A 16,183-nucleotide genomic window follows, 5' to 3' on the forward strand; every position below is an offset into this window, starting at 1 on the left:
TCCTAGTGGAATGATTCTGTAATATTTCACAGGTCTTCTAAAAAAATATCCTGGTGATTAATAAAATATTTAATTGATTGGCTCTAATTTCAGATTATAAACGTGGTTGTCTTTTACTGTATCCCTCCTTTTTCCTTCACTAATGAGGAGAGGCAATACTGAAAAACAAGAAATAAGGGTAAAATAAAAGTAAAATAATTTACGATAACTTTGTTTTTAAACTTTTACCTATTAAGGGATATCTAAAAGCTATAGACATACTATCTTTTAAAAGATTTTGCATCCAACAATATGTGAACCACATTAATTCATGTGAACTGATAAACTAGCGAAATACACAAAATAGACATAGTCTGAAAATATACATATTTTCAGTCATGCAAGTTTCATATTCATTTTTAAATTACAAGATAATATTTCTCCTTTTTTTCCTCTTTTTGTAACTCTTTTGATGATTTGTTACCTAGTGCTTGAGTTAGGGCAATAATTTTGATAATGATTATCAAATAATATAAGATCTTTTGTGTACATAAATAGCAGAAAATTTTATACAGAACAAAATAAGATATATCTGAGTTATGGCAACCCTTACTGGAGACTCTTTTTGGTAATCTTTTAACGGCTGAGGTTGTATTTCTCTCTGTAGCGTCGTCATTCAATGGGTTTTAACCTTGATCAGTAGTGAGGTTGTCAATAATGACTCCATCTCCATGACTTCTGAATAGACAGTGAGTGTGTCCTTTAACCAGTCACACAGAACTCGCCTTATAAAGCTGTTATTGTCATGAGCAGATATTGCAGGCTTCTGTCAAGCCCCATGATTATTAACATGTTCTTCAAAAGCCAGGCTGAAAGTCCTGCTGTGCTTTATTTCAGAATTCAAGTCCATTAGTACATAAAATCCTAAGCAGCAATATTTGCTTTTTCTGAAGTTGTATTACATACATGGTGAATAATTTCAGGCCCATTTGTAGACAAAAACTATGTATATTTGGTATACATATATAGTAGCAAAAATAAGATATGTATCTTGCATCATGACTTATTTTAAACAAAGATTTCATGGTTGTCCATTGTTACTCTAGATGAGGTGGCCGGCTGCCAAGGCGATCCCTATAGCTGGAAAGTAGTGGTATTGTTATTGTCTACCAGGGAATCACTTCCTGTTTTTTGAGCTCCCAACTTCACCTCCCTCTTTCAATATGGCCCTTCCATATTGCTGATCTGAGAATTTGTTTGAATGTGAAAACTTTTGAAAATGTGTTTGTATTGGTCAAGATTTTCACCAGAGTTTTTGGTTGCCTGCTGGTGTTTACAGTCTTAATCTTGAGCCGGAAGGTATATTTTCATTGAAAATTAAGAAATACTATTAGGACAAGGTATATTGCCCATGCTCTAAGTAATTTTAATTGTGATGTAACCCTAGATGCTTTCTATTTTTTTAACCTATGAATGTATTTTAAAATATTTAAGATAGGACAGATTTATGCCTTTCTCAAGGTAATATAGGACAAGTTATGGGTAGGCATGAGACCTCTAATGGTACACTTCATTTGAGTGAGTGAGTGTGGGGAGGAGAGCCATCAGGAGAGAGTATATAGTCCCACTGCACTGGCCCTGTTTGCTTTTCAAACTTAAAACCACATTGCTGCATTGGAAACTTGTTTCTCTCTTGTGTAGCCTTTCATTTAAACATGTTTTAAAAAAAACCTGTCAATCTGTAAATATTTAACCAGCCAAGCAGGAAACAATCTTTTATTCTCGACTATATGCAGCTTTGTTTTCACCTGGGTTAGTGTGGTGGCCACGTAAATAACACATAAAATTTTGATTTGGTGTTCCTTACTTTGAAGATGGACAGAGGCTTCTTTAATTAATCTTGCTCTATTTCATGTTCTATATTCAGATATTGAAATACAGTATTTTTATACATTTATAAGATTATGTTTGCATTTATTTAATTTATGTTTCTTTTTTTAAAGCATGTAGCCTTGAATGTTTGTTCTGCTTTTTTTTTTCTTCACATCATTACTCTGGTACTGCTTGATGTAACTTGATTAGCTCCCTCCCCAGTCATGATTGGTAATTAAAATAGGCATTAAAATTAGTCACTTAGCAATTTTGCTGTTCAATTGGCAATTAAATTACTTAATTGCAATTAAAGTCCTAATTTTAATTGGCAAAATGATAGATGTAGATTTAAGATAATATGTATAAATACTTTAATAAGTGTCTATATAAGGATTACTTAATTACTCAACTTCAAGTTTATGCTATTAACTTTAGAACTTTTAAGTGAGTGATGAAATTTATATTACATCTATTCAAAGGATATGGTAATTAGATTTATTACTTATCACTATAAGGGTCCTTGCTATAAGTTACTTTTGTAGTGTTAAAATTGTAGGCTTGATAATTGCAGAATTATGATAAAAAAGGGCATATATGTCTGTCATAATATATCAATAACATGTCTTCATTTTTTATTAAATTGAGAAGTTCCTATACGCCAGTTAGTCTGAGGAAAAAAAATCAAAAATGATTATTTTATAATTAAAGGTAAAACAAAAACTAACCAACTATGATATACATATGAAAACTGTTGCAAAGTGTATGTATTTTATTTACTAAAAAAAAATCCTATGTAATACTGTGGTGGTTACTAATGTTATCAGCTACTTCTAGAATTCCAAGTGTCCGCGATATATTCTTAGCATATAGCAACTTATTTTCAGAATCTTTAAAGTGTCTTTCAGGACTCTGTACATTTTAATGACTCCCATGTTTAGTGAAATCAGCAAGGAAATCTAAAACCAAAGTAACCCTTCCTTGCTTAATCAAGAAGAATTTTTACATAAGAAAATATTGGTGATTGCCAGGGGCTGGGAGGAGGGGAGAATGGAGAGTTATTGTTTAATGGTTATAGAGTTAGAATTTTATAAGATGAAGAGTTATGGGGGTGGATGGTGATGATTGGTGCACAACAGCATGACTGTATATAACATCACTGAACTGTACACTTACAAATGTAAGATGGTAAATTTTATGTTATGTGTCTTCTACCACAACAACAAAAAGAAAATTTTAAGTGGTTAATTTAAAGTAAATATTTAGGAGATAGTTACTGAGAGTCAAGAGTTAGAGAAAAGATGAAGGATTTTTATTATGCAAAATACTTTTTGAGTGGCATGAGGTTTTACCATATGTTCAGTTTTAGAATTTTAATTTATAAGTAGATGCTTCTAGAAAAAAACAGTGCTGTTTTCTTCTGCACATCTTTCCACATTTCTAGAACTGAGTACTGTATCAAAGCAAGAAACAATTTTTAAAGTCTTTGCATTAAGTGGTTTGGAGTGAAAAATGGGCTGGGTAAAACTGAGCAAAAGCCACAACTACCCAAAATGTGAATTACCAGCTGAGTATTTGACTTATTCTCTAGGCATCTCATAAAAGAGGAACAAATGATTGGTTGATTAATATCTTATTAATGCAAGTGAAATGGCAAAGCAAATAACCCAAAACCGTCCATATTAAAAAATGATTTTGTATTTTCAGAAACTGAGTTTTTATCAAAGTGAAAATTTCTTTCTTCTATCACTAATGTAAAACTTCCTGCTGAATGGCAACAAATGCCATGAAAATTGTCCAAATATAACTTAAAATATGTCTCATTTTATGCTTAACATAGGTTGCATTAATTAATATTATTGTGAAATGTCTTCAAGTTACCTTGATTCTTATAGCATAAAAGGTATATCTGTTTACTACATTTGAATTGTAAGAGCTAAGAGCTACTCTGAGTACATTTTGGGAGAATAGTAAAATAAATCCCTAAAGACCCCTTTCCCATGCATTAAGATACAAAATCCTATGGAATTAAATCCATGTTTGCTTTCTAAATTATACCAAAATCTCAATTTTTTTAAGTATAATCAGCCTAGCCTTGCATAAAGTAAATACTTTGGTTTAGATGTGAGTATGCATTATTTACACTGTTTTTTTATGAAAATATTTTTTCCATATATGTACAAATATGTTCTGCTTAATATTGGCTAATATCATAAAAGATAACATAGTAACATTATTTTCCTATATGCTTTTTCTGAGGTCATCTAATACTGTATATTGATAGAAATAATAATTTTGTAATTTGTTTTAGTTGGTTTCAAAAGAAGGACCGACTTATGGATAGGATCAATTTTATTCCCATTTATTGTAAATTGTTAAGAACACCGACCTTCATTTGGGGTAACTTTATGTATTTATACATGGCAATAATTTAAAGTTATATCAGATTCTGGGCCCTGAAAGAAACATTATTGTCATTTTAATCGAGTTATAAAATAGTTTATATTCAAGAATCTATTTATGTTCAAGAATCTTGCAGGATTGCAGTCATATAAATGCAGAATTTCAGTTTCTTTTAGCCTAGAGCATCATTTGAACATTTTCTAAAAGGTTGTTCAATTCTACATTTTGATTCCATTATATGTGTAATTAAACCTCTATTCACAAAAGCATTCTCTTATGTACTAGCAAATACACCCACAGGAATCCTCTTCTAAACTATAATTTATTTAAACATGTAATCATAGGATTTTAAAACATGTTTTCATTTTTCCAAACTAAATGCCAAATTTGAACTGCTTGGTGATAAAATGAAAGATTTTATTACCATTTTGACTTTTTTTTTCTCCCTGTGAGCTAACAGTGAGTTAAACATGGACAGGAGGAAATAAAGAAAATCTGTTGTGAACCTAATTCCAGTGTTAAAACTGTTTCCCTTTTTGAGAAATACAGAAGAGAATCAAAGATTTGTAGTTATTTATGAATTCCAGCAGAATATGAATATTTTGGCCTGCAGCAAGCTCTCCTGGGGCTTGGCCTAAGTAGTAAATAGCTAGTTGTGTGTGTGTGTATGTGCCTGTGTGTGTGTGTGTGTTTGTGTGTGTGTGTGATGTATCTTCCTGAACGTTGTGGAGTCAGGCCCCCTACTGACAGGATCAGTCAATTACAGACATTGGCCCTTCTACTGAGACTGTTCCATCAGAATCTGGTGGGGACACAGGAGTCTGGAGCTTTGAGCGAGGTCATTCTTTACACTTTCTAATGTCTGCTGGATCCTTTCCACCCCGAGCACATCTGAGCCCTACCAAAAATACCAACCCAAGAAATAGCTTACCCAATAATGTCTTTAAGTGAGTTTATCCGCCTTGCATCCGGTGTGTCTTCCTAAGAAGACACACTTCCTAGGAGCTAGAATAGGAATTTGAGGAAAGAGAAAATTCATACGGATTGTAGAATAGAAGGCAAAAAAAGCCACCTTTTTTTCTCATTTTGATGTTGTATTTATTCAATCCATTTCCGGTTACTAATAATTGTTATAATAAGCTGCTGTGAAAACTGCGTCTCGATCTTGGGTGCCTTAAGACTTGAGTAAAGGCTCTGTTATCAAGAAGCCAGACTCGACAGGTTGCTGTTATAGAATAACCCATCACATTACAATGTTTGTCTTCCTTGGAGCTCACTTTAAGGACTCCAGCACATTTTCCCACTTACTAGGAGAGAATTTTCAAATTGCCCGCAGACTCAACCCAGGCTAAAGCCAAGTGTTTTTTTAAATGGTTTAAGGGAGGAGGAGCATGTGGAGGGAATGTACCTACTTAGATCTGAGTATTGGTGTTTGGAGATGGATGGTTACAACCTTAAAGTTCTCCTGGCCCCCGCCTTCCGAGGAATATATTAAAAAACAATAACTGCCACCCCAGCATGGCTGCGCTTGAATTTCCGACGGCCTGAAAATAGCTGCTGGGAGCCCGGCCCACCCCTGGGATCAAGGAAAGCTCCCCGAGGCCGCGCGTCCTGCTCCCTTGTGGAAGGGGAAGGGAACCCAGGAGGGCGCCACCGAGCTAGAGCTGCTGCTATTTTGGGCCCAGCCCGGCGGGTGCGTCAATGCCTGAGCCCCTGCGTCACCGCCACCCCCACCGCTTTCCTTCTCCCCTGCTCTCCAAACTCTCACTTTTTCCCTTTCGTTCGCGTGGAATCGTTTCTGCCCACAGGGCGCTGACGCTACCCAGCTCATGCTAATAAGCTATTCTTCGCCCTCCTCCTCTCATCCCCCTACTTACACACCTTCACCCGCCACCGCAACATTCCCCCCCCCACCACACAGACACACACACACACACACACACACACACGCACACGCGCGCGCGCTCTCACACACACTTCCTGGTTTTATTTTTTCTCGCGCCCGCTAGGGCACCGCTGAGCCGCCGCGGTGGCTGCAGTAGCAGCAGCAGCGGCAGTCGCAACATCTGGGGGAAACTTAAGGTGGTCACGTAGGTTTTCCCGAGGATGCGGTGCAGAAGAGCCTGCAGCTTCTCGGGGCAGCCTCGGGGCACCTGATGGCAACGCCTCTCCAGCCGCCGGGGAGCAGGAGGCGGCGGGAGAGGGCAAAGGCTGGGGTGCAGATTAGAGCTGAGTGGCACCGTAAGGCGGAGAGCTCCACGGCGATTTCGGCCCGCCTGTACTGGGAACACCAGGATGCGGGTGTGCAAAGGGGCCCCGAGCCTGGAAGCGAGCTACGCCGAGAGGGAGGGGCGGCTGGAAGTCTTCTTGGGCGGAGGAGGGGGACACCTCCGAACCCTCCCTCCCCCGTTAACTCCCCAGCCCCATGGGAGAAGCCCCGAGGCCCGTCCAGCTCTAGCCCAGGAACCCGGAAGGGGGCTTGCTCCCGGGAGAAGCGGCGTTTCTTTGCTAGAAAGCGCCTTGCGCCCTCAGCTTGGAGGCGGATTGACTTGCGAAGCGGAGTCTACGGCGGCTGGGGCGGCTGGGGCGGCTGCAGGGGTGCGGCGAGCTCCGGTCGCCCGCCGGGCCCCACTCCTGGGAAGGCTGAACGCACACACCGTACGCCTCGCAGAGATCTAGACGCCCCCCTCTCCCCGCCGCTTCCCCCATGCTTAGTCTTTCCCTCTTGGCTCTCAGATTGAAGCTTCGAGAGCCCTTGTGCTTCAGAGGAGGGTAGATTTATTTCCCTAAAACTTGTGGAAAGACACGAGTTGATGGGCACCCAGGAGTGTCAAAGTATGAGAGTTGGTAAAAGGTGAGGCTGGGGCACCTTTCTGCAGAACACACCTGTTGCCCGGCGCTCGGCTGCATTGTCTGAGAAAGGAAAGTGGGTGACGCCTCACTTTGACTTTTGGGGTCTCTGAAGGGCTGGGTCACTGGCTACCCTCTCCTTTCCGCTTCCCTCCCCACGCACCACGTCTTCCCTCGCACGTGAGCACTGCAAGGAAAGAAGGGAACATAGAAAATAGGCCATACCTACTCTCTTCCACCTTGGAGTGTGTGTGTGTGTGTGTGTGTGTGTGTGTGTGTATGAGAGAGAGAGAGAGAGAGAGAGGGAGAATATGCTAGAAGAGAAGGCCGGAGACAGGAAAAAAGAGAAATGGGGGGTGCACTGGACAAGGGAAATCCCACCCCAATTGCCTGAGCCCTCCGAGCGTCTCGTGTCATGGGACATCTGTACTCGCTTCCGCTAACGGGGGTGGCAATTGTGGGTGGGCGAGGTTAGCGTGCTGCCAGGCACGCCCCGTCTCGTGCGATTCCAGGTGCTGGCTACCTGGCCCACGCCTGGGTCCCCTCCCGCTCGGGCTTTTGTTGCACCCTCCCCCACCTGTGAGCTGCCGGACCCCTTCGGCGGCGCGGGGATTAGCCGGGGGTGGGGGGGGTGGGGGGGGGAGGGGAGGTGAGATGTCGAGGCTCTGTGGGCTGCGCAGACCTGAGTGGAGAGGTCACACCTCTTTCGGAAAAGGGAAAAAAAAAAAAAAACCTAGCTGGCTACCAAGGTGAACCCTGAACGGTTCCCACCTTAAAATCGGCCCTGCTCGTGACGTCAGGTCGGAAATATACCAAAGCGAGCGCCGGCCAGGAGTCTGGGGAGCGCGGCGGCTCGGCGATTGGGCGGCAGGCCGCTGACGCGCGCTGACGCGCGGAGACTTTAGGTGAATGTTGGCAGCGGCAGCGCGAGCCACATAAACAAAGGCACATTGGCGGCCAGGGCCAGTCCGCCCGGTGGCTCGCGCTAGGCTCCGCGGTCCCGCTCGCCTGCCCAGCCGCCGCCTTCCCCTGCTCCCTCCCCGCTCTCGGCGCCTCCGTTCCCTTCGCCCCTCTCGCCCACCCCTCCCCGACCCTGCCACCCCGACTCCCGGAGGGAACTACACTTTGGCCGAGTTGAATGAATGAAGAGAGACACGGAGAACTCCTAAGTGAGTAGGTGCAGCCCGTACAGCTCGCGTTCTTTTATCCTTCTTTCTGTTTTTGCACGTCTCTTCTTCCCGCTTGTGTGGTGCAGGTTCTCTGGAGATGGGCGCCGAAGGCGCGGAGCGCGAGTGGGGCCGGAGGATGGGGAGTAGGTGTGCGCAGCTACAGAGGGCATTTGTCGGAACTCCTGCTTTGCCACCCAACAGAGGCTTCCAGGCTCCTCATTGGTGGACGTGAAAGGGAGGCTTGCACAGTTTCGGGAGCTGCGGACTTAACACGCGGAAATGTGCGCAAAGTTTGCTCTTGGTGCGGAATTGATTGTGGTCTTTGGACACGTAGACTCCAAGTCCTGTGTATAACGAGGGACCTGGACGCTGCCCACAAAGTGACAGGGAGAGTGAAAGTTCTTCAGTTTATGTGTTGCTTGGGAACTGTATCACCGCGGCTGGCCAGCGTGCCCGTGTCTCTTGGGTATTGTTGAGTGAGGAGGGGCGGTTGGTAGAGTGACCTGTTACTAAGTTGCTTGAAATTTCTGGTTTTGACATGTGCCGCGCTTGTGTTAGTGAGTTTGTCAGAGAGGCAGAGACAGAGGGACAGACTATTTAGAGTAGTTATGAAGCTGCAAAGTTACCAGAGGGTTAATATCCAGCACATGCATATCTGTCAAGGGCTGTGAGGGTCAAGAGTCTCCTTTCTTTACTTTTTCTGGTTACCCTCCCTCCTCCATGAAGCAAGATTATGAAGGGGGGTGGGGGAGGAGAACAGAATTGGATGTTTGGCTTTCTTTTTCATTAGTAATAAAGTCGTCTATGCTCTAGAATGCCTTCCAAGTGGGAACATCTGAAAAGTACTAGGACACAAGAATGCCTTGTTCCAGCAAGAGGGCAGATTGTGGAAGGCTGGATAGGAAAGGTGCTCAGCTTGCTATGTTGAGAGGTGCTTCTAACACCGGTGCCACTATTGGATATGCAGCATTTCCCTCTCCCTGCAACTGACTAAGATGCTTCTGAAAAAATAGGGTCCCCTGTTTCCACCTCTTGGCCATTAAAGATGAAAGACAAATTTCTTGGAGAAGTGAATGCCCATTCACCTGGATCTCCAAACCCAGTGCTCCGTCAAAAGCTCTTAGGAAATCCAGATGCTTCCATTAAGATTGCCTTCAGGGCTACCTGGGCCTTGCTAACATTTTGTAACTCCTAGGGGGTGAAGGAAGAGATTGTTTTCACATTTTATATTCTTGACTTATACTTCCTTCCCTGCTTCCTAGATGAAAAGCCAGTTTCACCACAGGAAAAAAAAATTCAAGAGAAGGTTCCAATGCTGTATTTTATTAAACCCCAGTTTCTTCTTATTTAGTTTTGAATTAAACTAACATGGAAATGACACTCCCCTTGCACTGCCCCTAAACACCCAGTAAAGGGGCCAACTTATTTCATCATAAATAAGTACATGGAATACCTTTCCTTCTTCAGAGGTATTCTCTGCAAGGATCGACACAGTCAATGGGTGAAATTTTCTGTTGTTTCCAGCCATCTCTTTTAGACATTCATTTTAAATGGTGTTTGAGAAAGGCTACACACTAATTTCCAATTAAACAATCAAGGAGGGCCTGCCTGGTGATACAGATGCCCAGGCAAATCTGTCCGGAAAGTCACCCTAAGGCTTCCTGTGTCTTTATTTCAGGGAGGAGAACTGCCAGGCTGGGCTCTCCACTGCTTTTCTAAAAATCTTGGAAACTTTGTCCTTCATTGAATTACGACACTGTCCACCTTTAATTTTCTCGAAAACGCCTGTAACTCAGCTGAAGGTTAGTGCAACTTCATTTTTTTTCTTTCCCTCCCCCGAGTTCCGTAAACGTCAAGAAACAGGGCAATGCGATCTTTCCCAGCAAACCCTGTAACTTAAGTTTTTCCCCCGACCCATCGCCTTTGGGAACAAGTTTCTCATTGTGCAATTCAACTTGATTTCTGGATTGAGCTTGCTGAACCCGAGCTTCAGAGGAAAGGCTCATTGAAGAGGGATTACCCATGAAAGGGGGCGGAGGGGGAGGCGCTGGAAATATCCGGGAATGGAGACTGTAATAGCTTTCTAGTTCTGGGTCTTTATTGGATCAGTCTTTCCTTGTCCTGCACTGTTTCGCTCCTCAGTATTCGCACTCTCCGCCCTTCCTCTCGCGCCCCTACGTGCTCTCTGACCGCCGCGGGCTGCCGGTGTAGCTCCAGGTGTACCCGAGCCCGGGAGAAAGTGTTCAGTTGACCAGGCTGAGTGTATATTACCCTGTTTCATTTCCAGCCATGCCTTGTGTTCAGGCGCAGTATGGGTCCTCGCCTCAAGGAGCCAGCCCCGCTTCTCAGAGCTACAGTTACCACTCTTCGGGAGAATACAGCTCCGATTTCTTAACTCCAGAGTTTGTCAAGTTTAGCATGGACCTCACCAACACTGAAATCACTGCCACCACTTCTCTCCCCAGCTTCAGTACCTTTATGGACAACTACAGCACAGGCTACGACGTCAAGCCACCTTGCTTGTACCAAATGCCCCTGTCCGGACAGCAGTCCTCCATTAAGGTAGAAGACATTCAGATGCACAACTACCAGCAACACAGCCACCTGCCCCCCCAGTCCGAGGAGATGATGCCGCACTCCGGGTCGGTTTACTACAAGCCCTCCTCTCCCCCGACGCCCACCACCCCGGGCTTCCAGGTGCAGCACAGCCCCATGTGGGACGACCCAGGCTCCCTCCACAACTTCCACCAGAACTACGTGGCCACCACGCACATGATTGAGCAGAGGAAAACGCCGGTCTCCCGCCTCTCCCTCTTCTCCTTTAAGCAGTCGCCCCCCGGCACCCCCGTGTCTAGCTGCCAGATGCGCTTCGACGGGCCCCTGCACGTCCCCATGAACCCGGAGCCGGCGAGCAGCCACCACGTGGTGGACGGGCAGACCTTCGCTGTGCCCAACCCCATCCGAAAGCCCGCGTCCATGGGCTTCCCCGGCCTGCAGATCGGTCACGCGTCGCAGCTGCTCGACACGCAGGTGCCCTCGCCGCCGTCGCGGGGCTCCCCTTCCAACGAGGGGCTGTGCGCCGTGTGCGGCGACAACGCGGCCTGCCAGCACTACGGCGTGCGCACCTGTGAGGGCTGCAAAGGGTTCTTTAAGGTGAGCCAGGACGGGGGCGGAGGAGGCAGGTCGGGGCCCCCTAGTGCCCGGAGCCTCAGAGTGCTGGTTCCACCGGGGTGCAGGCGCCCGGCGCCAACTGGCCCCTGACCGTCCGACTCCCGGGGTCCACGGGGGCTGCCCTGCAGCCGCCCCTGGGCTGCGGCGGAGGCTTCTGGGTGCCTTGGAAAGGGAAGTAGGAAGACCGGGAGACCCGGGGTCGCATCCCCCGCACGCAGCCGACCCGGCGAGCCCCCGCCCGAAGTTGCCGGAGCTGAGTTGGAAGAGGGTCATTTGCATGTGCTAGGAGCTGTCTTCTCTGTTCAGATTGAAATTGGTTAGGACAGAGAACCGTGTCTGAGCTAACCAAGTGGAACAGAATTCCCTATGGTCAAATTAAGTGATCTCTTTATTTCGCCATCCTGATTGAATAATCTTATCATTTTAAATAGAGAAGGTCTCTAAGGAATGTAAATAATATGAATGCCCACGGATTTGTATTTACTGAGCGTCTCCTTCTTCTCTTGGCATATAAAACACAGCAAGGAGCGGCAAGGTTAGCTCAAATGTTAACGCTATCAATTTTCTTCTGTTAAATGCCCTGGGGGAGGAAAAAGAGAAGAGAGAGAAAGAAAAGGAAAAAGAAAAAAATAAAAAGGAGTTGTGTATGTGTTTGTTTATGGGGAGGGTGTGTGGATCCCGGCCGTTCAGAAATTGTGTCTGGATTCCCTGAATTGTGTTGGATTTTCAAGAGAAAAAAAAATTTTTTTTTCCGGCCTGTATTGTCTCCTTTTGCAGCGCACGGTGCAAAAAAACGCGAAATACGTGTGTTTAGCAAATAAAAACTGCCCAGTGGACAAGCGGCGCCGGAATCGCTGTCAGTACTGCAGATTTCAGAAGTGCCTGGCTGTTGGGATGGTGAAAGAAGGTAGGTTGGGGCCAGCAGCCCACTCCCCAGTCTGCGCCTTTGGGAAGCTTCTGCTCCTGCCCCAAACCCACTTCCCAGAGCCGGGGCGGGGGCTGGGGGAGGTCTCCTGCTTCCCCCGCACCGGCCTCTGGCCTCTACGACTCGGCAGCTGCCTGCTAGCCCATCCTGCCCTAGAGAAAGCCGCCAGGCCTTTCCCACCTTTAACTATACGACCCATTGGGAAGACGACATGAAACAACCCCCCCCCCTTTTTACGCTTCTTGTCAGTATAAGGCTTTACAAGCGGTGGGGCGCTGCCCCGCCCCGCCGGGCGCCCCGCGGCTGCGGCCTTCCCCCGGGGAGGGGCCCAGGCAGCAGCTGGATCTTGCTTGCCCTCACCCGGCGATTCCTTTGCAGTGGTTCGCACAGACAGTTTAAAAGGCCGGAGAGGTCGTTTACCTTCGAAACCGAAGAGCCCACAGGAGCCCTCTCCCCCCTCGCCCCCGGTGAGTCTGATCAGTGCCCTCGTCAGGGCCCATGTCGACTCCAACCCGGCTATGACCAGCCTGGACTATTCCAGGGTAAGAAGCTGGCGCGGGGGGGGATCCTTCGGACAACTGACAGATGGGCAGGACCCCTTCCCCACACCCATCACTAACCCCCAGGCCCAAGGGATAAAGGAAGCATGCGAGGCTGTGGCTTCACAGCTCTGGGCAGGGCCACAGAAGACAGATGGTGTTGCTAGGGCTGCAGACGTGAGGACAGGGCAGAGGAAGGAAGAGAGGGTAGGCCACAGTGGTCAAACCTCTGTGAGGCCCCTTCCCAGCACCACGGTGCACACACACACACACACACCAGTGCCTCTGATGCCTAAACCAGAGGCAGTGGAAAAGCCCCCGCTTGGGTTCTATCACCAGTCCTCCATGGAGATGATTTAATCCTCATTCTCTCTGGTGCCGTCAGGGTGAGGGATGCCTCCTCCCGGGTCAGGGAAGGGGAAGAGAAGGGGATATAAGGAATGGCAGTGGGCGGGGAAATCAAGTGGTCAGATTCCTCTTTTACCCCAGCCATGAGAAATGTGTGCGCTTTAAATGGAGGAAGTGTGCCGGGCAAACCCTAGAAGCAAACCTAGAAGCCACTGCAATTTTATTGAGATTTGCAAAGGGCGTCTCTGCTCGAGACCCACTCTGGGACTGGCATGAATACTAACGTGTCAATTGTTTTGTGGAGATAAGAGTGAACGTTTCCCAGGGCTGGTTGGCACCGTATTTAGTCTGTATGGAAATGGTAATTTACATATTTAAAGCAGCGACCTCATAGCACCATCCCTAATTGAATTAATTGCCCCGGAACATCTAATTTCCTTACTGGTCAGAGAGAGGTTTAATTGTTATAAAAACCTGGCTCCCCTACTAGAAACGAGGTTAGCAATTTCACGGGTTATATATTTTAGAGAACCTCATTAAGTGCTTTTTAAAATGAAATTCCAGTTCCAGGCGAACCCTGACTATCAGATGAGTGGAGATGACACCCAGCATATCCAGCAATTCTATGATCTCCTGACTGGCTCCATGGAGATCATCAGGGGCTGGGCGGAGAAGATCCCGGGCTTCGCTGACCTGCCCAAAGCCGACCAGGACCTGCTTTTCGAGTCGGCTTTCCTAGAACTATTTGTGCTGAGATTAGCATACAGGTAAATGGAGAGGGCGATCCAGGAAGGCTGGGAATGGAGGAAGAGAGGAATCAAGAAAGGAAAAGAAAGAGGAAGAGGGAAAGAAAAGGGGGAAAGAGAGGAGAACAGAACGGGAAATAAATGAGGGGGAAAGGAAGGAAAGGAGAGTAGATAAAAGGAAGAGAAGGGAAGGAGTGAGGGCAGAAGCCTTAGATGAATGGAATGGAGGTGGGATAGGGGGCATTCTTGATTGTTATGAAATTAAACCCTTTCAAGGTCCACTGGCCTACGTTTTATTAACTCTTTGGTAATTAGGTGCCTCTTAAATCCCTCATTTATTGCTCTTCAAGTAATTAGTTGTTTAGCTTTTCTCTCTCTCTCTTTTTCTCCCCCTCCCCCTCTCTTTGGTATTAATTGCAGGTCCAACCCAGTGGAGGGTAAACTCATCTTTTGCAATGGGGTGGTCTTGCACAGGTTGCAATGCGTTCGTGGCTTTGGGGAATGGATTGATTCCATTGTTGAATTCTCCTCCAACTTGCAGAATATGAACATCGACATTTCTGCCTTCTCCTGCATTGCTGCCCTGGCTATGGTCACAGGTCAGTACCACAGGCACAGGGCACTTCTCCAGAACTGCCCAGTGGGATTCGTCCCGGTTTTCCCTTGCTGCCTGCCGACCCTCCCTGGTCCTGTCAGCTAGCTAACTGCTCGGTGCATTCCTCTTTTGTTTCTGGTTGTGTTTTCTGCAGAGAGACACGGTCTCAAGGAACCCAAGAGAGTGGAGGAGCTGCAAAACAAGATTGTAAATTGTCTCAAAGACCATGTGACTTTCAATAATGGGGGCTTGAACCGCCCCAACTATTTGTCCAAACTGTTGGGGAAGCTTCCAGAACTCCGTACGCTTTGCACGCAGGGGCTACAGCGCATTTTCTACCTGAAACTGGAAGATTTGGTACCACCACCAGCAATAATTGACAAACTTTTCCTGGACACTTTACCTTTCTAAGACCTCCTTCCATGCACTTCAAAGAAACTGGAAAGAAACCTAAAACTGTCCAGAGGGGGCAAGTCACAAGGGCACAGAGATACCCCTGAGCTGCCTCAGCTCTAGCCGGCCCCCACCCCTTCCATACACCTTGGCCCTTGATCTCTAAAGAAAACAAACAAACAAACATCAACAAAAGCAAAAACTGTTACTATTTCCTAACCTGCAGGCAGAACCTGAAAGGGCATTTTGGCTCCGGGGCATCCTGGATTTAGAACACGGACTACACACAATACAGTGGTATAAACTTTTTATTATCAGTTTAAAAATCATTTTATTGTTCAGAAGGAAGCTTCTTAATGTATGACGGAAAACATTTGGCCATGTTTGGTTGTTGCAGTTAAGACAAATGTAATACACATAGACACATACACACACACCCACATTGTAAGGGGACCCACAAGTATTGCCCTTTAAAAGACTTCAAAGTTTTCTGCTGTAAAGAAAGCTGTAATATATAGTAAAACTAAATGTTGCGTGGGTGGCATGAGTTGAAGAAGGCAAAGGCTTGTAAATTTACCCAATGCAGTTTGGCTTTTTAAATTATTTTGTGCCTATTTATGAATAAATATTACAAATTCTAAAAGATAAGTGTGTTTGCAAAAAAAAAAAAGAAAAAAGAAATAACCACAAAAAAGGGACAAGCATGTTGATTCTAGGTTGAAAATGTTATAGGCACTTGCTACTTCAGTAATGTCTATATTATATAAATAGTATTTCAGACACTATGTAGTCTGTTAGATTTTATAAAGATTGGTAGTTACCTGAGCTTAAACATTTTCTCAATTGTAAAATAGGTGGGCACAAGTATTACACATCAGAAAATCCTGACAAAAGGGACACATAGTGTTTGTAACACCGTCCAACATTCCTTGTTTGTAAGTGTTGTATGTACCGTTGATGTTGATAAAAGAAAGTTTATATCTTGATTATTTTGTTGTCTAAAGCTAAACAGAACTTGCATGCAGCAGCTTTTGACCATTTCCAGAGTGCTTATAATATACATAACTCCCTGGAAATTACTGAGCACTTTGAATTTTTTTGTTTTTTGTTTTAATGTCTAAGATTGTCAGTTAATATATTATTTTATGTTTGAGTAAGAATTTTAATATTGCCATATTCTGTAGTATTTTTCTTTG

The 16,183-nt window shown here is 45.4% G+C and overlaps 1 protein-coding gene across 9 annotated transcripts; it reads left to right on the forward strand.

Annotated features, from left to right (window-relative positions):
- The first annotated feature begins 6,437 nt into the window (after positions 1–6,437).
- Positions 6,438–15,763, forward strand: NR4A2 (nuclear receptor subfamily 4 group A member 2). 9 transcript variants are annotated; one of them, XM_060152856.1, is made up of 8 exons: positions 6,438–6,552; positions 9,949–10,072; positions 10,558–11,423; positions 12,219–12,348; positions 12,745–12,908; positions 13,818–14,020; positions 14,420–14,598; positions 14,749–15,763. In XM_060152856.1, exons 3-8 carry the CDS (start codon positions 10,560–10,562, stop codon positions 15,003–15,005), a joined length of 1,797 nt encoding a protein of 598 aa, XP_060008839.1. In that variant the 5' UTR covers positions 6,438–6,552; positions 9,949–10,072; positions 10,558–10,559; the 3' UTR covers positions 15,006–15,763. The 9 variants fall into 9 exon arrangements, 8 of the variants coding, with proteins under 8 accessions (XP_060008839.1, XP_060008840.1, XP_060008835.1 ...); XM_060152852.1 differs by lacking the exon at positions 6,438–6,552 and adding an exon at positions 7,804–8,551; XM_060152855.1 differs by lacking the exon at positions 6,438–6,552 and adding an exon at positions 7,804–8,274.
- The last annotated feature ends 420 nt before the right edge of the window (positions 15,764–16,183 follow it).

Source organism: Lagenorhynchus albirostris, chromosome 6 (genome assembly GCF_949774975.1).
Source record: "Lagenorhynchus albirostris chromosome 6, mLagAlb1.1, whole genome shotgun sequence".
NCBI classification, from domain to species: domain Eukaryota; kingdom Metazoa; phylum Chordata; class Mammalia; order Artiodactyla; family Delphinidae; genus Lagenorhynchus; species Lagenorhynchus albirostris.

What these genes read in the sequence shown, in the direction of transcription:
- NR4A2 (XM_060152850.1), top strand. Translation starts at nt 8,240, where the DNA reads ATGAATGAAGAGAGACACGGAGAACTCCTAA. An exon ending in TGTTGGGATGGTGAAAGAAG is followed by an intron (nt 12,349 to 12,744) that starts GTAGGTTGGGGC and finishes ATTCCTTTGCAG; the next exon opens with TGGTTCGCACAGACAGTTTA. An exon ending in GTGCTGAGATTAGCATACAG is followed by an intron (nt 14,021 to 14,419) that starts GTAAATGGAGAG and finishes TATTAATTGCAG; the next exon opens with GTCCAACCCAGTGGAGGGTA.